This window comes from Pan paniscus, chromosome 12, assembly GCF_029289425.2.
Source record: "Pan paniscus chromosome 12, NHGRI_mPanPan1-v2.0_pri, whole genome shotgun sequence".
Taxonomy (NCBI): domain Eukaryota; kingdom Metazoa; phylum Chordata; class Mammalia; order Primates; family Hominidae; genus Pan; species Pan paniscus.
The window spans coordinates 99,983,275-100,003,554 of record NC_073261.2 but is presented as its reverse complement, the minus strand read 5'-3'; the positions used below and the strand labels follow the sequence as shown (position 1 = coordinate 100,003,554).

The window sequence follows — 20,280 nt, the reverse complement described above, 5'->3', positions numbered from 1 at the left end:
TGATCAAAGGTTGGCCAAGTCCCTTCTGGAGAGCTCTCTGGCTTCCTCCCAGAACCCACACTATGTGACAAGGGTGAGATGCAACATCTAGGGCTGCGGGGCCAGCTTCCAGGTCCCCCTCCTCACCTCAGCACTCCTTGACCCAGAACTCACTGGCCCCATATGGGCAGCCAGGATTAAGCTACAGGAAAACCCCAAGTTCTTGAACCTGCTCCACCTTCTCCTCACCAGCAAATGGCCCATCTCTAGAATTTTTCTCAACCCCTCTTTTCCACAACCAGGCCTGCTGGCTGCATGGCTAGGCCTGGCGGGAGAAGGTGTAGCAGCGACGCCTGTCCCCAGTGTGCTCTCAAACCTGGACTGGCAGCCCCAGTGGCAGCAGGGAAACTGTGCTCCTGCACACTGCCCCTGCAATGCAGGGTGGGGGCGCCTGGCTTCGGCTGTCACCCTCTCCCAATTCCCAGTCCTGGGGTGAAGCCCCTCCTTTTGCTCCCGCTTCTTGCTGCTACCCTGGGAGGGGCCACACGAAGATGGGGAGAGGTGGGGAAGCCACCAGGCTGTGAGGAAGTGTCGGGGGAGCCCTCTTATCTCCAGATTCCTGGCGCCCAGGGCTCTCTGTGACTCTAAGCTCTCCAGAGCCCCCATCAGCACCCTGGCCCACTCTCTTAGGACTGAGTGAGAAACTGGCTCTGTGTTGCTACGCCACCCCAGAGAGGTTGCCTTCGTGGCTGCTAAGGGCTCCCAGGATGTTGTTTCCCATGGATGTGACCCACAGGTCCAGAGTGTCCATGGGTCCCTCAGGACATCAGAGTTGGAGGGGAAACAGATTTAACTTGCTGAACCCATTCCTGTTACTGACCTACAGGGGCTAGTGACATGCCCAGTGTCACTCAGCCAGTGAGTGGCACAGTCCAGATGGGACTTAATGGGCCTTAGCTCTCCCGATTTGGGGCCAGCATTCCTTTCCCTGTGACTGATGGCCCTTGTGTGGCTTCTGATCTTGTTCTCTGGAAGCCCTTTCTTAGAGCCCGGCTTCTGGTTTCTGGACCAGCCCTGCCAACCTCTTTTCTGAATGGAGACAGTCGAGGAGGACCAGGTGGTGCCCACTGAGTCAGCATCCCTTCACTCCCCATCTGAGCACTGCTCCTCTTCTCACAATTTCCAACCCGATTCCTGACTCTTCGCATTGTTGTGCTACAAGAAACCTGTTTGTCTGTCACCAGCCTGGACATGGGCAGCGCTCAGCACCTCCATTGCCACCTGTTCCTCTGTGATCCCTCCGGCTCTCCCAGCAGCAGGGCAGGGGGATTTCATTGCTATGTCCTTCTTTGCAGGTGAGGAGAGAGGGTCAGAGACTTGCCAAGGGTCACACGACCAGTAAGAGGCAGAGCTAGGACTCAGGCCTGGGTTTTCTGCTGAAGAGCCAGGAGTCTGAGGGGACAGGCTCTAAGCTAGCCTGGGGCTGCCCCATGCCCGTGGCTGGCCTGGAGTAGACAGTCCCGCCATGTTTGTTGCAGGCCTGGTCACTTTGACCTTGTTACTATTACTCGTCTGGCTCCCAGGGTTTCTGAAGCTTGTGTGTGTGTGTGTATGTGTATGTGCACACGTGTGCACTCATGCACCTGTGTGTGAGGGGTGCTTAAGGGGGTGTGAACTCATTCAAGTGCAAAGGAGAAAACATATGTGTCCCATAAAAGTATGTCAGTTCAATTACACTAATTTAGAACCTATGGTTTCTTCATCAGAGGGACTGAGTAAACTTTACTTGGAAAGGAAAGCGTGGAAGGAGCTTACAGGGATATGTTTCCAGTGGCACAGAGGGTCCCTTCTCAAAACACACCCTGGTCCTTCAGATGCACCCTTGACTTACTGGCATTTAACACATAATTCCTAGTGACTTAGGAACCCATGGACAACATCTTACTAGACTAGCCCAGATTCTGTCCCTTTGGTCTCTAATAGTAATATAATTGCATTTTCTGTTTTGTAAAAATAGTGCACGTGGAATGAGCTGTCCTGGATCCAGCTTCCTGTGATCCATGGGTGGCAGGACACTTGCAGGGCGTGACGCTGGATTCTGGGGGTTCCCGGGTACCCTCCCTTCTCAAGAGGAAGAAAGGCCAGGGCCCAGCCAGGATCTTTGGCTTCACTCTGGCAGGAAGAGCCGCCCTGTCTTGGGCCTCCTCACTGGGCCAGGGTAGAGGTCAGGCTGCCGGCACCTGGTGGACACTGCTGGGTCTTGAACCAGAGAGGCCAGGGGCCCTCCTATCCCCATCTCCCCTTCTCTGAGAAAGGCAGGAGATCTAGCCCCATCCCTGTGTTAGAGCTCCACCTCCCTCAGGGCCACTGGGGAGGCCTTGGCCTTGCAGCTCCATCTGAGTCTCCTGCTCCCTGCCCAGTGACCTCGGGGGTGGACGGCTGGGTGGGGGGCTACAGAAACATCTTCCCACCCCTTGGATGTCTCTCCAGAAGCTCAGCCCTGTACTCTGAGCCCAGCTAGGCCTAGAGAGGCCTGTCAGTAGGACCAGGCCCCAGGTCTCTTCCCCGTGTCTTGGGAGCAGTGGGCAGCCAGAGGGGCCCTGCCTGTTACCTCCGGAAGCTCTTCTCTCCTGGGGGCCGGGAGCTGGGCCGGGAGCCTGGGAGCAGTCCATCCGTCTCTTGGCTGTCCTTCTCTTCCTCTTGAAGAGACTCATCTCCCAGGAAGTCCCCATCATCCCAGGAGCCCACTGTGCCGTCAGTGGCCTGATACCGGACCTCCATGCACAGGCTGGTCTGAAGGGAGGGAGGCGGTGGTGAGCAGCTGGGATGGTGACAGCAATCTCCACCCCGTATATGTGGCTGCTTGGTGGTGTGTACACAGCGCTTCCACACCCTTGCCTCACTGGAGGAGGTCAGGATGGTATGATCCCCTCTACCCCATTTTGCTGATGAGAAAACAGAGGCTCTGAAAGGCTGACTTGTGCAGACCGGGTCAGCTTACTGGGATCTGGTTCCAGGTCCCACTGCTGGTGGTTCCACTCCTCCCTGGTGCTCAAGGTGGAGGGGCCTGCCCTGCCCAGCACAACTGAGCCTGGACTCACCCCCTGAGTCCACTGTCTACATAACCGAGAGTGTCGTTCAGCATCCCCATGATCAGGCCACCTCCTCTCCTCAGAACAAGGGCTGCCTGCAGGCATGAGGCACGGCCCGCCAGAAATCGGCTTGCTGGAAATGTGACAGAATGAGCTGAAAGTGGCCTCCGGGAGAGGAGCCCAGGGCCCAGGCTCACACTCACCCTTCCTACCCTGGAGAGGGAGGGAATCTTGGGAGCTGCCCTAGGGTTTTCCTCTGGGAAAAAGTAGAGCACTCAACTGGGCTCAGGCTTAGCAATGGAGAATCATGATTGGGCTTCCTGCTCTGTGTCTTGGGGCCATTACTTTCTTGCAGCTCTAGTTTCCCCCCAGTGCCCAGGGATCACCCTTCCTCACTGGTCTAGAGGTGACTTGTTCCTGTGCCCCAGACAGGCGGCCCTCACTCAGTGCTTGGATGCTCCAACACCCAGGCTTAGATTTCCCAAGGGAAGGGAAAGGTGCACATATTTTCTGAATCCTCACTGTGCTAGGCATCATGCTAAGATGCTTTAATGTACACTCATTTGATCTTTTCAACATTGCAACCTACCTTACCTAGCATATCAGGAGGTTAAGTTACTTGCTTTAAGTCACACAGCTAGGAAGTACTGGAGCTGGGATCTGAGCCCAGGCTGCCTGACTCCAAGCCCCATGTCCTTTCCATGGAACAAATGTGACCCTCTTGGTGGAACCAAGTATGTTGTTGTGGGAAAATGGTGGTCTCTGGCATTGGAAGTCCTGGGTCTCCGTGCTGGCCCTGCTGTCGACTGTGGCCGAATCCATTCCCCATCCAGGACTTCATTGTTCCCATTCATAAGAATGGGTAGCGGAGATGGGTGGCAAGTGGGCTAGGAGATCTGTGAGTCCTTTCCTCTGCTGACATCTTAAGTCTGATTCTGAAAATCCAGGGCGTGGGCTGTGCTGTCTGTCCATCCCTGCTCACTCCCCAATTCTCTTATCTCACTTCCAACACTACACTCTTCATCCAGGTTTCTGTGTTCTCCTCCCAGCCCGCCTTCCCATGGGTGTCCATACATAGCTTATTCTGCACCCCTTCTCCCCTTGCTGTGGTGGCTGAGACCCTGGTAACTTTAAGAAGCCCTCCCTGCCCACCCCTGCCCATGGGAGAAGAGCGTTCCTTCTGTTCTAGCTCCCTGTGGCTGCAGTCCTGGCTTCTGAGGCTGTTTCTCTTGGCCACTACATACGGCCATATATTACACAGGACCCCATTGGGGGACCATGGCACAGCCCCATTTTATACATGGGTAAACTGAGGTCAGGAAATAATAGCTAACAATATTATAGATTTATTGTGCATATCTGTTCTAAGTACTTTCTGTGTATTGTCCTTTAATCCTCAGAATAGTCCTGGGAGGTGGATAATGTAAGTGTGCTCACTTTGAGGTGATATGTAGCTTGTCCAAGTCACACAGTTAGTGAGCAGCCTAAGATTCATACCCAGGGTCCCTGTTCCTCACCATCATGCCAACTGCCCATGAGTGGCCACGGCTGAGCTCAAGAGGATTGAAGAATCAGAGCAGAGCCTGGGGCCAGGCTGTCCTGGTAGGGTTGCTTCCTTCTTTGTTAGAACATGTGTCAGGTGCCTCTAGACTGTGCATCACTAGTGCATGCGTGCTCATGCAAAAGTGCTGGGATGTGACAAACAATAGGAAATGAGGTCCCTGCCCTCCCAGGGAGGACCCGAGCTAGATGTGCAGAGTGAAGGTCATGCCCTCGAGTGCCAGCAGGGCTCAGTCTGGCCTTTGGATGATGAAAGGAGCCTCTTTAGTGACTCCTGAGCTGGGTCCAAATGGAAGGACCGGTTGGTGCATTCCCACCGTAGGAAGGGCAGGGGTGCCTACTGTGGGGCAGCAGACCCTGCCATGCCACAGGGCCTCCAGCCATGGCCACAGATTGAGCCATTCCAGCAGAGTCTGACCTGAGTCTCCTCCTCCTGCCACACCTCGCCATGCATGAGAGGCATTCCCCAGACCACCCCATGTGTGAGGCAGGGAGAACAGACCCCCAGATGGCCCCATATGGGAAAGTCCAGGAACTCCCTGGGGCATACCCACCTTGATGATAGCATTGTTGTCATCAATCAGCGTGTCAGTCACCTCCACATAGCTCTCCTCTACCACCTTCTGCAGCACCATGCGGAAGGTCCCGATGAGCCTGGGGATGGCAGAGGGGGCACGGTGGTAACATGGAAGAGACCAGGGTGAGGAGCAAGACTGACATCCCAAGGGCTGTTACTGCTTGGGGAGGACTCAGGTGGGCTTGCTCCAGCTCTGGGCTGGGCTAGAGAAGGTGGCCCAGGAGCCAGGACTGGTTGCAGCCAGGGCAGCATGTCCCACTGTGGATGGTTGTTTGTGGGAGGCCCATTTCCTTGGGAGAGCTCCAAGGGGCAGTGGGCACCCTTAGGGGATGTCTACAGACTGCAGGGAAAGGTGCATGAAATCCAGCTTTAGCTGAGCCCTTGCAGAGAAGCTTCCAGATGCTCAATGTGGAGGCTGGGAAAGGACCTGAGTTTCCTGGATGGACAAGTAGCTCCTCCGGCTTCTACCCGCCTAACCATGACCAAGGTTTCCAGCCCACACCAACAGCACTCACTCATCCATTCCACATCTGCAGCCTGTAAGTTCCTGGATGGCAGGACCCTGTGTGATGGCAGAGCCCATGGAACTGCACAGCAGGGGAGAGGCGGTGCAACGCTTTGGTTAACAGCACAGTCCTGGCATCAAAGAGACAGGGATCTGAACCCAGCTCTGACACTGACTAGCAAGCTACCTGCTTCCTGGGCAACTTCCTTAAGCTCTCTCAGTGTCGGTTTTCTCATAAGATGAGCTGATAAGCCCTACTTCACAGAGTTGTTGTTGGAGGACTGAATGAGATCATCTGCGAGTGTTCTTATCAAAGCCCCCAGCACACAGCCAGCACTCCAAAGCAGTCCGTTTTGTCGTGATTCATGTACTGCCTCTAAACTGTGAACCTCTCAAGGGCACGGGTGGTGCTTTTTATTCCAGCCTCTGTTTGACATTTCTAGCACACTAGAGATCTCAATATCTGCTGGCTGAATTAATGAACAACAGTGGGTGTCCAATAAATGCTGATGGAGTTGACTTCAACCCCATTGCACCCCACAGTCAGAAGACTGTTTGTTGCTCTGGGAGAGAACAGGGAACTCAGACAGACATTCTCACATGGTGCTTCCACATAGAGTGGATTAGAATACACACACCATTTCTAGCTGAAGGCACAAAGGCGAGGGAAGCAACCAGGGCATGTGAGAGCTGGAAGGGACCTTGGGCATCATCTGATGCTGCCTGAGATTTATAGAGGAAGACAGTGAGGCCACGGAAGGGGAAGGGACACAGCTAATTAATGGTAGATCTGGGTGAGGTGAGGTATCAGATGAATTCTGACTCAGACATGCTTGATGTCTATATCACCCTGAGGTCTGTGGAGGGTGAACATTGATTTTTTAAAAATCTTCCCATCTGTGTGAGGGGAGGAAGTGGTAGGGGCAGCCATGAGGAATGGATATGAAATGCTCCCCTTTGGAGCTCAGAGCCCCAACCACCATTGTGCCCCACCTCCCTGAGGATGAAACTGACCACGCCACTCCTTCACTCTAAAGCCGAACTGGGCTTCTGGGCTCTTAGAGCAGCCCCATGGAAGCCTTCTTCCATAGCTGCATGCACCTCTCCCCAGCTCAGGCAGTGCCCCAGAGACAGAAGTGCTGGGCTGGGGGCCAGGAGCCCTGGAGCTGCTGCCCCTGAGTCTCAATTTGGTCTTTATAAAATGAAGAGGGAAGGGGACTTTTAGCTTCCGTACCATGTAGACATTCTAACAGTAGACCACAGGCATGAAAGAATACACTCATCTTTTTGCAGCCTCGCCCCTTTTTGTTCTAAATCAGTGGTTCTCAAACTTCAGCATGAACAGAATCACCTGGAGGGCTTGTGAAAACACGCACGGCTGGGATATCCTCCTCTGTGGATATGCTGGAAAATGTGTCACTGGTGGGAGAGGAGAGGTGCTCATCTGTAGCTTTTGCTGGTTTCTGAGATATAAATACTCCCGCCATGGCCAACTTCAAGCTTCTAATGTGAAGTCACCAAACTGGGTCCACCGGACTTCAGTTCACACCACTGGCCCCGCCCCCAGGGCTCTGATTCAGTGGGTGGGAGAGGGCCTGAGAATGTGTATTTCTGACAAGTTTCCAGGTGATGCTGAAGCTGCTGGCTGGGGAGACACTTTGAGAATCCCTGCTCTGCTATTACCCTTTGTGGATGGCTATTCAGCTGCCTTGATTCCCCTAGGACCTGTCGAGCACCTGTTGAGCGTGGGGCGATCAGGCACATCTTTCTCCAGAATTAGATGCCTAAGAACAGCCAAGGCAGCTCCGCAGGATCTGCAGAGGTGCTGCAATGTGACAAGACACTCCCAGGGGGCAGGGTGGAGCTATTCCCCCTGCAAGTGCTCAGAGAGGCGTCTGGTGCCTTCTAGGCTTAACCTGCCTGAATCTCAGATCTTATACTTGGGAAGAACCTGAGAGACCTTGTCCAGCGCCCCTTCCCGGAGGAATCCCTGAAACAACCTCCCTGACATGTGCTTTCAAGTCCCTGCTAGATACTCTGGTGGCGGTGACAGTGATGGGGCTGTCACTGGTAGTCCATTCAGCCACTGCCTTAATCACACAGTGTGCTGAGTGAGATTGGCCTCCAGGCAAATCCCCTACACTTCATACCCTGGTCCGAGCCCTGTCCACATGCAGATTAATTCCATCCCTAAAGGGAAGCGGTGTAGACAGTGAGGGGCCTAGGCTCTGGAGTCAGACAGATGTGGGCTCACTCAGCAGGACCCAAGGGAGATTCCACCTCCTGGCAGCGGTGTGGTTTTGGCTCCTTCTGCTATAGCCCTCCGACTTCCACCGGACAGTGGTGAGGAGACTGCTCATGTGAAATTCCTCTACCAACACCGGCACTCGGATGCCAGCCCCTCCCCCCTCCCTAATAATGAGCAGGGCTGGCCATCTGGAGAGCCTACACAGGGCGAGTCTCCTTTGCAGGATGGGCTTCAGGGGCAGGTCCAGGCTGTCCCCCACCCTTCAAGCTGTGCACAGCCTCGCACAGCCAGAGCTTGTCTATGGCCCGGAGGGTGGGACTGGGACGCTAGGAGCTTGCAAGATTAAAGGAATCAATTTGCCACACCCCCAGGAGTGGCTTGGGGGGTTTTAACTCCTAACAGTTCACCCCCCAACCTCTCTCAAATAAAAGTAAAAATTATATTTTTTGACATAGACAATTGATATTATCTCAGCCTTATGTAAAGTATAAAGAAAAGCAGTTTTATAAACCTTGACTCTTTCTACAGGTCTGTAACATACCATTTAAGCAAAAACACAGTGCTTGCCATGAAAACAGTTTCAAAACAAAGGCCCTGGCACTGCTTCTAGGATGCCATCCCTCAGCCCGTCTTCTATAGATATTCTTTGGGAAGAAGCTGGGACAGGAAGAGGTAGGAGGAGCCCCTGGCTCTGGCCCTTGTGGTGACCCCAGAGGCGACCGTGCCCGCCGCAGCTGGCCTTTGTGCATCCTGGCTGCACACATAGTAGGTTCTTACTCCTCTGCATGGGTCAGCATGGAGGAGCTGCCTGGGAGAGTGGGGCCCAGGACGATTGAGGAAGGGTGGGCTCATATGCTCCTTAGACAGCTGAGTCATTTCCCTAGGAATGGAGTTGTGAGGCCATGTGTTCTGTGGGAAGGAGCACTGGCCCGGGCGTCAGGAGGCCTGGGGTGAAGACCTGACTGTCCTGAACCTGCTGTGTGACCCTGGACAAGAGGCCTCTCTGGGCCTCAGTTTCCCTGGGGCTGTCAGGCAAAGGATCTGGGGCTAACTCCATGTCCTCTGACTACTTGCCTTACAGGGCCATCCAGGTCACCATGGCAAAGAGGACACCCCTCACAGGAGGCTGTCTGGCCCCACGAGGGGCTGGGCAGCTGGGCAGAGCTAAGATCCCCACGTAATTAGCCGGCAGGAAAAGGCCTCCAGCCCAGATGGGCCCACAGACTGATCACAATAGAGCGGCAACTGGGCACCAGAATCCTGTCAATAATTCATCACTTTCCCCTGGGAGCCCGTGTCAGGTGTCCTGGGCCCTGAGAGGCCTCTCCTGCTGTCCTGGCTCCTGAATTATTCAGGGTCCCTGGCATCCTTAGCAGGCAGGAGGCTGGAGGCCAGGCCATGGACCCTCAGAGGTCCCGGACAGGCAGAGCTGGATGCACAAAATCTTCTGAACCGAACATTTCTTTCTCATGGGGAAGCCCAAGGTTCCTGGACACAGGTCTTTGTTCCAAACGGGGCCAAGCAGACCTGGAGGTCTCCTGGTTTCTGCCTAGGATGCCTCCTTCCTTCATACCATGTCTCTGCCTCCTGGCAGCCTCTAGAACCACTGGGTGAGGGGCCAGTTTCCAAGCTGCTCTCTGCTTCTAGGACAAGTCTCTCTCTCTGAGATGGCAGTGATGGGATCAGGCTCATTTCTCGTCCTGGGCCCCACTCTCCCAGGCAGCTCCTCCATGCCTCTTTTAGCTCAATTTCCCCAAATGCATCAGTCATGTGATGCTGAGTGTCACCCTTGAGTGCCCTGAGTCCTTCAGAGAAGAGGGGCCACTCCGATTCCCTCTCAAAGGCTCTCCCACCTTGTATACCTACCCTCTGCCTCCTAACACCACAGGGGCATTTATTCATTCTTTTATTCCACAAAATAATCAGGGGCCTGCCATGTGCCAGGCACTGTCCCCAGCAGTGGCCATGGCTTTGCTCATTGCTAAGCCTAGTGCAGACCTCAAAGACCCCTTCCACTCAGCTGCCCCATGAGAAGGAGCCTGGGGTCTGAACTGGGCCATGTGGGGGTTGAGGGCAGTGGCCTCATTGCTCCTCTGGCCTGGCCCAGGCAAATGCCAGGATGGGGAGACTTGAGTCTCACATCATTCCAAACACCTCTGTCCCACTCTGACCCCCACAAGCTGGCCTGTGTCAGCCTGGGCCTGTGCTCTCCACAAGGGGACCTCTTCTTTCCCATCTCAGCTCTGCAGCCAGCAGTGCCCTGGGCATTCTCTAGGCTTCCAAAGAAATGGCAGAACCTCTCCCACCAGGCCTGGGCCTCCCCTTGTGGGGTTTCCTGCCTTCTCTTGGACGGGGGCAGGGAGGGAAGAAGAAGAGAGTTAGGATAGGAACTATCCCCCTTTCTGTCTTCCTTCTTATTGGCACTTAAGAACATCTAATACAGGCTGGGTTTGGTGGCTGGCACCTGTAATCCCAGCACTTTGGGAAGCCGAGGCAGGTCTATTACCTGAAGCCAGGAGTTCGAGACCATCCTGGCCAACATGGGGAAAACCCTGTCTCTACTAAAAATACAAAAATTATCCAGGCCTGGTGGCATGCACCTGTAGTCCCAGCTACTCGGGAGGCCGAGACATGAGAATCACTTGAACTCAGGAGGCAGAGGTTGCAATGAGCCGAGACTGGGCCATTGCACTCCAGCCTGGGTGACAGAGTGAGATTCTGTCTCTGAACAAAACAAAAACCAAAAACACCTAATAGAAGCTGTAACTTTCAACATATTCACGGCATGGTAGTCAATTTCCCGATTTCCCAAATACTTCTGATTTGTTTGTAGCAGTCTTTTGATGGGCTCAAGCGTTTCCAGCATTTCAGTGGTTAGGCTGGTGGCTTTCATTATAAATGATTTAACAATGTCTTCCATGCCCTCAGTTTCCACCATCACTGCTCAAATATTTTGGTTTCTGGGAGTTGGATTAGGAAGAGAAGTTAACAGACATGCATTCTAGCCCTGGCTCTACCATTGTCTACCCATGTGACCTCAAGTTCCCCTCTGAGACTTGGTTTCCCCTCCTGCACAGCTAGGGCTGTAGTGGCCAAGCTGTAAGGCTCCTGGATGCTTTGGCACCTATGGTTGGGTTCCTTCAGGGGCTCTCAGGTGCCCTCCCTGGTGCTTGACTTCTGATTCTCCTTCCTTTTTCACACCCACTTGGTCTGTGTGTGAGCCTTCCACTTGTTCCTGTTTCTCCTGTCCTCATAGGTCACACCCTCATGGTATCTCACCCCAGGGAAGAAGGCTCTGCTTCACCTTGGGGGCCCCTGGTGGGGGGTGTCTCACCAACCTTGCTTGTGGGTGCCAAAAGCAGCTGCCTGAATGGTGTGATGCCATGAGAGGCAAAGGGAAGGCCTTTGTGCACTAAACATCCTCCCTGTGGCCCTGACAGCATATCTGAAATGCCCTTGCCCCATACTCAGCTGAGATTTTGAAAGCTCCTAATAAAACCCACAGAATCAGAGACTCCTTGGAGCCCATACGGTGGGGCCTTTCCTGACTCGGAAATCCCCTCTACAATGTGGTCCACTCTTTGCTCACCCTCTCCCAGTGGCAAGGAGCTCACTACCTCCTAAGACAGCACATTGGCTGGAAAATGCTGGCTATCTTTCAGTTGTCTGCTGTCTTCCAGCAGCCTGTTCCTCATCCTGCCTCTAGGTACACACCTTTCTTTCCTCTTCCTGTGGCAAAAAGCCTTCTGGGAGGGTAGGGGCAGGGACTGTGCCTCAATACCTCATCTCAGTATCTCCAGTGACTAGCATAGTGTCTGACTGGCAGAAAGCATTTGTTCACTATATGTATGATGAGTGACTGCAAAGTTGGGTGAAAAGATGGATGGATGGATGGATGGATGAATGGATGGAAGAATGAAAGGATGGATGAATGGATGGAAGGAAGGATGATGGATGGAAGGATGGATGAAAGAATGAAAGAATGGATGGATCGATAGATGGATCAGTGAATGGAAAGATAGAAGGATGGGCCAAAAGTGGTGGCTCACGCCTGTAATCCCAGCACTTTGGGAGGCTGAGGAGGGTAGATCACTTGAGGTCAGGAGTTCGATACCAACCTGGCCAACATGGTGAAACCCCATCTCTACTAAAAATACAAAAATTAGCTGGGCACGGTGGTGAGCACCTCTAATCCCAGCTACTCAGGAGGCTGAGACAGGATAATTGCTTGAACCAGAGAGGCGGAGGTTGCAGTGAGCCGAGATCAGGCCACTGCACTCCACTGTGGGCCACAGAGCAAGACTCTGTCTCAAAAAAAAAAAAAAAAAAGGAAAAGAAAAAAGATGGAAGGATGGATGAATGGATGGATGAGTGGATGGAAGGATGAATGGAAAGGATGAAAGGGTAAGTGGTGGATGAATGGATGGAAAGATGGAAGGATTGGGTTGATGAATGAATGGATGAAAGGAAGGATGGGTGAATGGATGGATGGATGGATGATGAGTGGATGGATAGGATGAATGAAAGGATGGACGGATGAATGGATAGATGGATAAATGGGTGGATAAATGAATTGATAAATGGATGGAGGGATGGATTGATGAATGGATGGATGAAAGGATGGAAGGATGGATGAAAGAAAGGAAGGGTGGATAAATCAATTGATGGACAGACAAATGGATAGGCAGATGGATGAATAACAGGAATGATAGATGGATGGATGGATGGATGGATCAATGGATGGATGAATGGATGAATATGTCCTCTATGATTTTCCCTTTCAGGCTCTCATCCATTTGTTATAAGGTAACACTTAAAGTCCCTTTCCTCCTGGAAACTATAGGGTGGTGCCTACAGGAATTCTCTGCCACCAGTATCAGAGCAGTGGACTCCTTGTCTCTCCTGCTCAGATCAGGAGTGCTTTAATTCTATTAGTATGATTTAGGATGAGGCCTACTTTTCTTTTGTTTGTAGTCTCCTCCCACTGTTGAGTCATTCTGAGTCCTCAGTGAGCTAACACCTCCACACCTTCTTGGACATGTTACAGTTAAGCCATGACCTCCAGCTTGTATAAGAGCAACCGATTTTTTTTTAAAGAGATGGGATCTCACTATGTTGCCCAGGCTAGCCTCAAATTCCTGGGATCAAATGATCCTCCCGCCTTATCTGCCCAAGGACCTAGGACTACAGGTGTGTGCCACACCTGGCTGTGATTTTTTAACCCAAGATATTACTTAGCCACTGTTCCAGCGTGTTCAAATCCTTCTGAATTCTTCTCATGGCCCAGAGAGAAGGATGACAACTACTTTTATTGAACACCTTATAGTGATAATGCTCGTATGGCAGGTGTACTTCACTTGTGGAGTGCAAGCTCCATGAAGGTAGGCACCCCGCCCTCTGCATCACCTAATTCAGTACCTGATACCCAATCGGCACTTAGTAAACATTTGTTGAATGAGTGAGTGAATATCTATCTCATTTAATTCACACAGCTGCCCTTTGAGGTAAATACTTGTCCTTTTCACACATGAGCACATTGAAATCAGAGAGGTTATGTAACCTTTCCAGGGTCACACAGTAGATGACTGACCTGAGTGTCTGAGATCAGGCTTGCCTGACTCCTAAACCACCACCCCAAACTGTCAAGCCTGCCCTCAGGGCTACAGAGTGTCTCTTGGAGGAGATCATCAGCCCCTCCACCTTTCGCCTCTCCAATGGGTAACTGTACCCCAGGGTGGCATTGAGGGAGACTTAAAGCTTTAAGTCTTTGAGACAGGAAGCTTTGATGGGGTTGGAGACAGCAGGGGTGATAGGAGGGTGGAGTGTTCTTGGCTGACAGCAGCTAGGAGAACTGGGGGATTCTGAAGACAAGAAGAGGGATCAAAATGGGGATCAAAGACCAGCCCAAGACTTCTTCAGTCTTTGAAAATCAATCCAGGGCAGGTTGGGAGTGTAGGTCCCCCTTTTAAGCCCCAAACAGAGGGTAGCCCAAGGAGAAGAGCAGGCTCCCAGCCCGTCCAGGCCCAGCCCCTCCTGCCCCATCCCACACTTACTTGTTGCTGAAGACTTTGCTGTAGTTGAAAACCTGAATCTCCAGCATCTCATTTCTGTCGATGCTGCTGGCCACCGGCCACCGAAACGTCTGGGGAGAGAGGGACAACTGCGGCTTCGGTGGCAATAACAGGTAGGAGCCGTGGGGTGTGGGAGGGGAATCTCTGGTGGGGATCTCCAACAGTCAGAGTGGCCCCTCACTTGGGCCCAGTGCTCCCCAGGGACAAAGCATTGACACCTGGAATCTCATTTAGTTCCAACAACCACCTTGTAGAGCCGGCATTGATGCCCACTCCTCTTTCAAAGATGGTGCTCAGAGATGTTGGAGGACCTGCCCAAGGTCATGTGGTAGGTGAAGAGCCTGGACCTACCAGGACTTTTGACTCCCTACACAGCGCTGCTTCCATGGCCTCCCAGCTCCTGAGGGGGGTTGGGAGAGGGTGGTACAACCAGGGTGGTGGTCGGGTCCCAGGGAGACAGCAAGGAATGTGGGTGTGAGCCTGGTTTTTGATGGGTGCTGAATGGAGCTGTGAGCTGCCAGCTCTCTCTCATCAGAATCACCCTGACTGGCACAGGCTCTGCCCCAGACTCCTGTGTTGAGTTCAAACCACTCCTCACTCTGTCAGTGGTAACATTGGGGACAGGTTTGAGCTGATTAGTGTTATTGGGGTCAGGCCCACAGCCTGTCCCCAACTCATTGTTTCTAGATTCACCCTTACCACTTCTTTGTTCCTTCCTCCCTAACTTAATGTTAATGATGAGTAGGAATTTGATTGGGATTTTTCCTGGTGCCCCAGAAGTGGCAACAATGGCTCAAAACAGAGGCTAAAGTGGCCCAGTGCCCCATTCTGTAAAAAGCTGCCAATGGGCAGAGCCAGACATCTTCCTAGGGCTTCCTCAAAGGCCCTGTTACCTCCAACCATCACCCAGCCCACCTTCCTGGGATGGGAAAGAAGACTGGGCAAGGGAAAGATGGGAAGAATTCTGTCCTAGGCGTAGTGTTTTTGTGGTACTTCTTGGGGAAACAGCTCATGGTGATTAGATACCGCAAGAGGGGCAGCGTGGCATGCAAATCCCCAGTGGCATCTGCAGGGCAGTGGACTGGCAGGAGACCCATAGAGCACGGCAGGGCAAGGAGCCCAGCCTGCCACTGTTGGCTGTGGCAAGTCATCGATTTGCGCTCCATTGGCCAAGTGGGGTAGAGTGATCTGAGGACACTTTTTCCATGGGCTTCCCACCAGGGGAGGATGTGGAGGGCCTCAGCAGGGGACCCTGTCCCACTCCACATCCTGAGCCACAAGCATGAGGGAAGGAGGATGGCCAGGGGTGAACAGGATGCCAGACTGGAGTAGGAAGCCCTCCTGGACAGGACCAGACAGCGCTGAGGTCTGCTCAAGACGCTGTGGAGAGACCGTGTCAGGGAGGATTTTGACAGATCTGGTAGAAGGCAGTGACTTTTTATTTTTTAGTTCCATTTTTATACCCTACCAAATTCAGACTGCTCAATAGTCCAGTAATAAATAATAATAGTAATAATCGCTGCCATTTCTGGGGAACTTTTTCTTATGCAGGGGTCTGAATGCTCTATGTGCATATTCATTCATTTAGTCTTTCCAATGGCTGGAGAGGTGGGTAATGGCTTCTGTGCTCTATAAACAAGGAACTCGGCCTCAGAGCAGATGCATGACTTGGAGCACTCTGTTGGTGGCTGAGCAGGCCCTGGGGAGGAGGCTTCTGTGAGCCCACCCTGCACGTTTGCCATTCCCAAAGCTGAGATTCCTTCTCCCAGCCTGGGGACTTGGAGGGCTTGGGCACACTGGGCCAGCACCGCGGGTCACTGCCCAGCGTGGGCAGGGCCTGTCTCAGGAAAACGGCCTTTGTGACATCTCCCTTCAGGACTGGCAAGGGAGGACCTGGCCTTGGCATGGGAGGGAGGAAGAAGCAGAGGAGCGGGAGAGGGGTCTGCGGGGTGGGGTGGGGAGGGTTCTGAGCAGGGCCTAGGGAGGGCTTCAGAGGCGAGGTGGGCACAGGGCAGAAGGGTGGGCTGAGAGTCCCAGGAAGTGGAGGCAGCCCGGCCCACAGGCCTCATTCAGCGGCTGCGGCTCCAGCTTCTGGATGCCTCTGGCAGCTCAGCAGAGTGTGTGGTTTTCTTAATGAAGCTGCTTTTATAGGGCTGCAGGGAAATAAAGCAGCCCAGGAAGGCCCAGCTCATCAGCCAGGGCGCTGTGTGGGAGTTGGGGGGGCCGCAGGAGCCACCGAGATTTGGTTTACTGGGGATGAAGAGGGGAGGGGTGATTGGTCCCCCTGAGGGTCTGTGGGTGGGATTTTGGCATTGGAAGGAGAGAAAGATCAGGAGAAAAAGGACATGACTTTGGAGATGGCCCTGTGAAAGGGAGGTGGGGTGTTGAACGGTGGCGGGAGGCTGAGGCTAAGGGACCTGGGGAGGGAGGCTGCCTGGCTGCGGGGCGAGGGCCTGTTTGTTGAGTGAGAGTCGGGGGTCAGGGAGGGCACAGGAGACAGGGAGCTTCCGGGGCCCCTGACTGCAGATGAGAATAATCAGGGGAAGTGTGTGTAGGTGTGTGGCTCAGGTGCCCTTTCAGAAATTCGTCAGCCGGGTCTGGGCAGTCCATGCCTATGTCAGGGGGGAATGTTCTTCTTGGAGGCTTTCTGGGCGAGGGAGAAGACAGGGTCCTCACTGAGTCACAGCAGCTTCTTCGGTCTCTGACTTGCTCCCCCCTTACAGATTCCTTTCTTTCCTCCCCTGTCTCCCTCCCGCATTTTCCACCCACACGAGGCTTTCCCCTCATTTCTTTTCCTTCCCTCTCGCGTCGTTCCTCTGCTTTCTTCTCCTCACCACATCTGTTTTCTTTCATCAGTTTCTCTCTCTGTCTCTATCTCTCCCTTTGTCTCTGTCTCCCTCTGTCTCTCTCAGGGGTTCTTCATCTTGGCTGGAACTGCAGTCCATTCCAGAAGCTTTTAAAAATCCCAAGGCCCAGGCCTGGAGACCGATCAAGCCGGCACCTCTAGGTGGGGTCCTGGCATCAGTGTGGGGCCTTGGAGGGTGACGGGCCTCTTGGCTGGAGGGAAGTGACTCAGGGTCTGGGACTGGGGGTTACTCCCATTTGGCCTCCCTGGAAGTAGAGGCATGGACTGTAAGAAGGAGACTTTTTGGGTTGAATTTTCCTCTTTTTATCTCTCCTTTGTTAAAACTTTTCAGTGGCTCCTCTACAGCTCCCTGAAAGAGGTGGGGATTCCCTTTCCTAGCACCCACAGGCCCCCTTGCTGTGCCCAGACAGCATTTCCAGCCCCATCTCCCATTGCTGACACCTTCCTTTGCTCAGGCAGCGTCTGTGAGCTCTGGGCACCTCACAGAACTCCAAAGGACATGCCCACCCTTTGCTTCTTTTTTGTTCTTCTGACAACACCGAGGCTTGTATCTCACGCAGACTGGGAGTCTCCGTGGTGTTGCAGAAACTCTGAGTTTGAGTCAGGAGACTTGAGTTCTAGCCCTGGCTCTGCCACTCACTAGCTGTGCCTCAGCTTCCCCATCTGTGAAATTGGGGGCGGGGGTGACAATATCTACCTTAGAGGGCTATTGAGAGAATCAAATGAGATCTCACAGGTGACAGCAGTCGTAAGTGACACAGCACTGCAGAATGTGTTTAGTTTAGATCTTCCCAGTGTGAACTCTGTGCAGGTCTGCAGCTGCCTTGTCTCCTTGTCATGACACCTCCCTCCCCCTTGCCGCCATCACTTTCCTCTTCTGCCTCGGCCTGTGGATTTCACGTGTCTCTTTCACTGCATCTTCTCTTCCCTAATTTCATTTTTCATTGTCTCCTCATTTTTGTGGTTATGTCCTTTCCTCCATTTGGGGTGATATGCTGAGACCACAGCAAGACCAGATGAGGACTTTGAGGGTTTGGGAGCTACACTCCTCTCCTGACTATGGTATTGAACTTGTGAGCTATTAGATTGAAGGAAAGGGAGCTGGGGGCAGTGGCTCATACCTGCAAACCCAGCATTTTGGGAGGCCGAAGTGGGCAGATGATTTGAGGTCAGGAGTTTGATACCAGCCTGGCCAACATGGTGAAACCGTGTCTCTACTAAAATACAAAAATCAGCCAGGTGTGGTGGTGCATGCCTGTAATCTCAGCTACTTGGGAGGCTGAGGCAGGAGAATCACCTGAACCTGGGAGGCAGAGGTTGCAGTGAGCCCAGATGGCACCATTGCACTCCAGCCTGGGTGACAGAGTAAGACTCCACCTCAAAAAAAAAAAAAAAAAAAAGACTGAAGGAAAAGGGCTTCTGAAGGAAGAATTTCATCTGGGTAGCACTTAGTACTTCCAGAGCACCTTTTACCCATAACCAAGCTCACAGCAACATGGCAAAGATGTGCTCCTTTTACAAGTGGGACAGTGGAGAGGCGAAAGTTGCCCGCGGGCACAAGGCTGGTTGGTGGCAGAGGCAGGATTCAAACTCAAGTCTCAGGACGCTTAGTCTGGAGTTCAGTCCTCAGGGCTTAATCCACTATACTGAATCCTCTCCTGAAGCCTGGTACTGCGGGGGGACTCAAGTAGCAGTTAAGCCAAACACAGTCACTCAAGATGTCACGAGCCAGCAAGCCCCATGCTGGGGGCGAACATTTGCTGAGCACTTGCTGTGTGCCAGGCTCTGTGCATGACGCTGTGCAGAACGCAGGGATGCAGGGTTGTTTCTCAGTCCTGGGGATGGTCCTGGATAGTTCTGGAGACAGACACAGACCTGGAATAGCAGCCTGGGATAGGACTGTTGACAGAAGCAAGGTGGTAGGTAGTACAGATAGGGAGGGAAAGAGGGCCTCTGTTGGAGGGGGTGGTCTCAGGAGCCCGGGGAGTGCTGAGTCCTGACCCAGTTTCCTGGTCTAGGCTTAGCCCTGACCTGGCTGGTGCTGGCCGGGGTGCAGGGTTCTGCATCCTATCAGCCCCAGTGATCTAGGACTCTGCAAAAAAGGTTTCCCTGATGTACCTTGGAGAATGATCTGGATTATGTCCAGCTTGGCCACTGACTGGGCCTGGAACCATCCTAAATCAGCAAGGTAGCATCCTTAAAAGGACAGGGCTATAGGTTTGGGGGAAAATATTGAGATGCACTACAAAGCTTTAGAGCAGGGGTCCCCATATCCCGGGCCACAGACCAGTACCAGTCCATGGCCTGTTAGGAACGGAGCCACACAGCAAGAGGTGAGCCGCGGGTGAGCGAGCATTCCCGCCTAAGCTCCATCTAATGTCAGATCAGTGACAGCATTAGATTCTCATAGGAGTGTGAACCCTACTGTGAACTACATATGCAAGAGATCTAGGCTGTGCACTCCTTAAGAGAATCTAATGCCTGATGTTCTGAGGAGGAACAGTTTCATCCCAAATCACCCCCAGCTACCACCATCCCAGTCTGTGGAAAAACTGTCTTCCACGAAACCAGCCCCTGGTGCCAAAAAGGTTGGGGACTGCTGCTTTAGAGTACAATGGAAAGAGATGGATTTGGGAGCTTAAAGACCTGGGCTCAGTATCCCTAGTGTGGCTATTTCACTTTCCCAGGGCACACAGGCTGGGTCTCTCTGTCTCTGTCTCTCTCTCTCTCTGTTTCTGTCTTTGTCTCTGTCTCTTTCCCCAGCTTCTTTAGAGTTGTAAGTTAAATGTAGGATCTCAGATCTCAGCTGGTCTTCTTGGGCAATTCTCTTCCCCACTCTAAGACCTGTTTCTTCAACTGCAAGACAAGAGGGTTAAACTAGATGATCTCTAACCTTAGAGATCAAGGTGATCTAAAGTCCCTTTAGGTGATCTCGTCTGTGCCTTGCCTGCTTCTTTTCTATCCAGGCCACAGCAAAGGGCTTGATGTACCACTAGCCCTGCTGAGCCCACTCGGTCTGGGCACAGGCCTGCGGTGACAGGTGCCAGTCTTAGTGAATGTCACTGTTTTTTTCATTCTTTCACTCGGCAACATTTTCTGAACTCCATGCTGGGTGCCAGGCCAATGACGAACAAGACAGGTGCGTTTCTGGCCTCCAGGAGGTAACAGCCATGACTTCTTGGTACAAACAGAAAGGGGCAGATAAGGCCAAGCTCCCCTGCCCTGTCATCCCCCAGGCTGGAGACCTCTTCTTCCTCTTGGCTCAGAAGGCCCAGGGTCCCTCCTTGTTTGTAGTGGGTCCATCTGCCCACTAGACTGAGCCCCCTGAGGGCAGGGCTGAGTCTTGTCTACTTTACAAATGACCATAGGTCCTGGAATCAGA

The 20,280-nt window shown here is 53.0% G+C and overlaps 1 protein-coding gene across 4 annotated transcripts in view; it reads right to left on the bottom strand.

Moving 5' to 3' along the window:
- Positions 1–20,280, bottom strand: part of OTOF (otoferlin) — a 101,642-nt gene that overhangs the window by 56,571 nt on the left and 24,791 nt on the right. For all 4 annotated transcript variants that reach the window (XM_034952792.3, XM_055108146.2, XM_008952428.4 and 1 more), the window contains exons 3-5: positions 14,015–14,103; positions 5,186–5,285; positions 2,591–2,772 (exon numbers count right to left, since the gene is read on the bottom strand). In XM_034952792.3, coding sequence (XP_034808683.2) covers positions 2,591–2,772; positions 5,186–5,285; positions 14,015–14,103 — 371 coding nt within the window. The remainder of the gene's footprint in view (positions 1–2,590; positions 2,773–5,185; positions 5,286–14,014; positions 14,104–20,280) is intronic.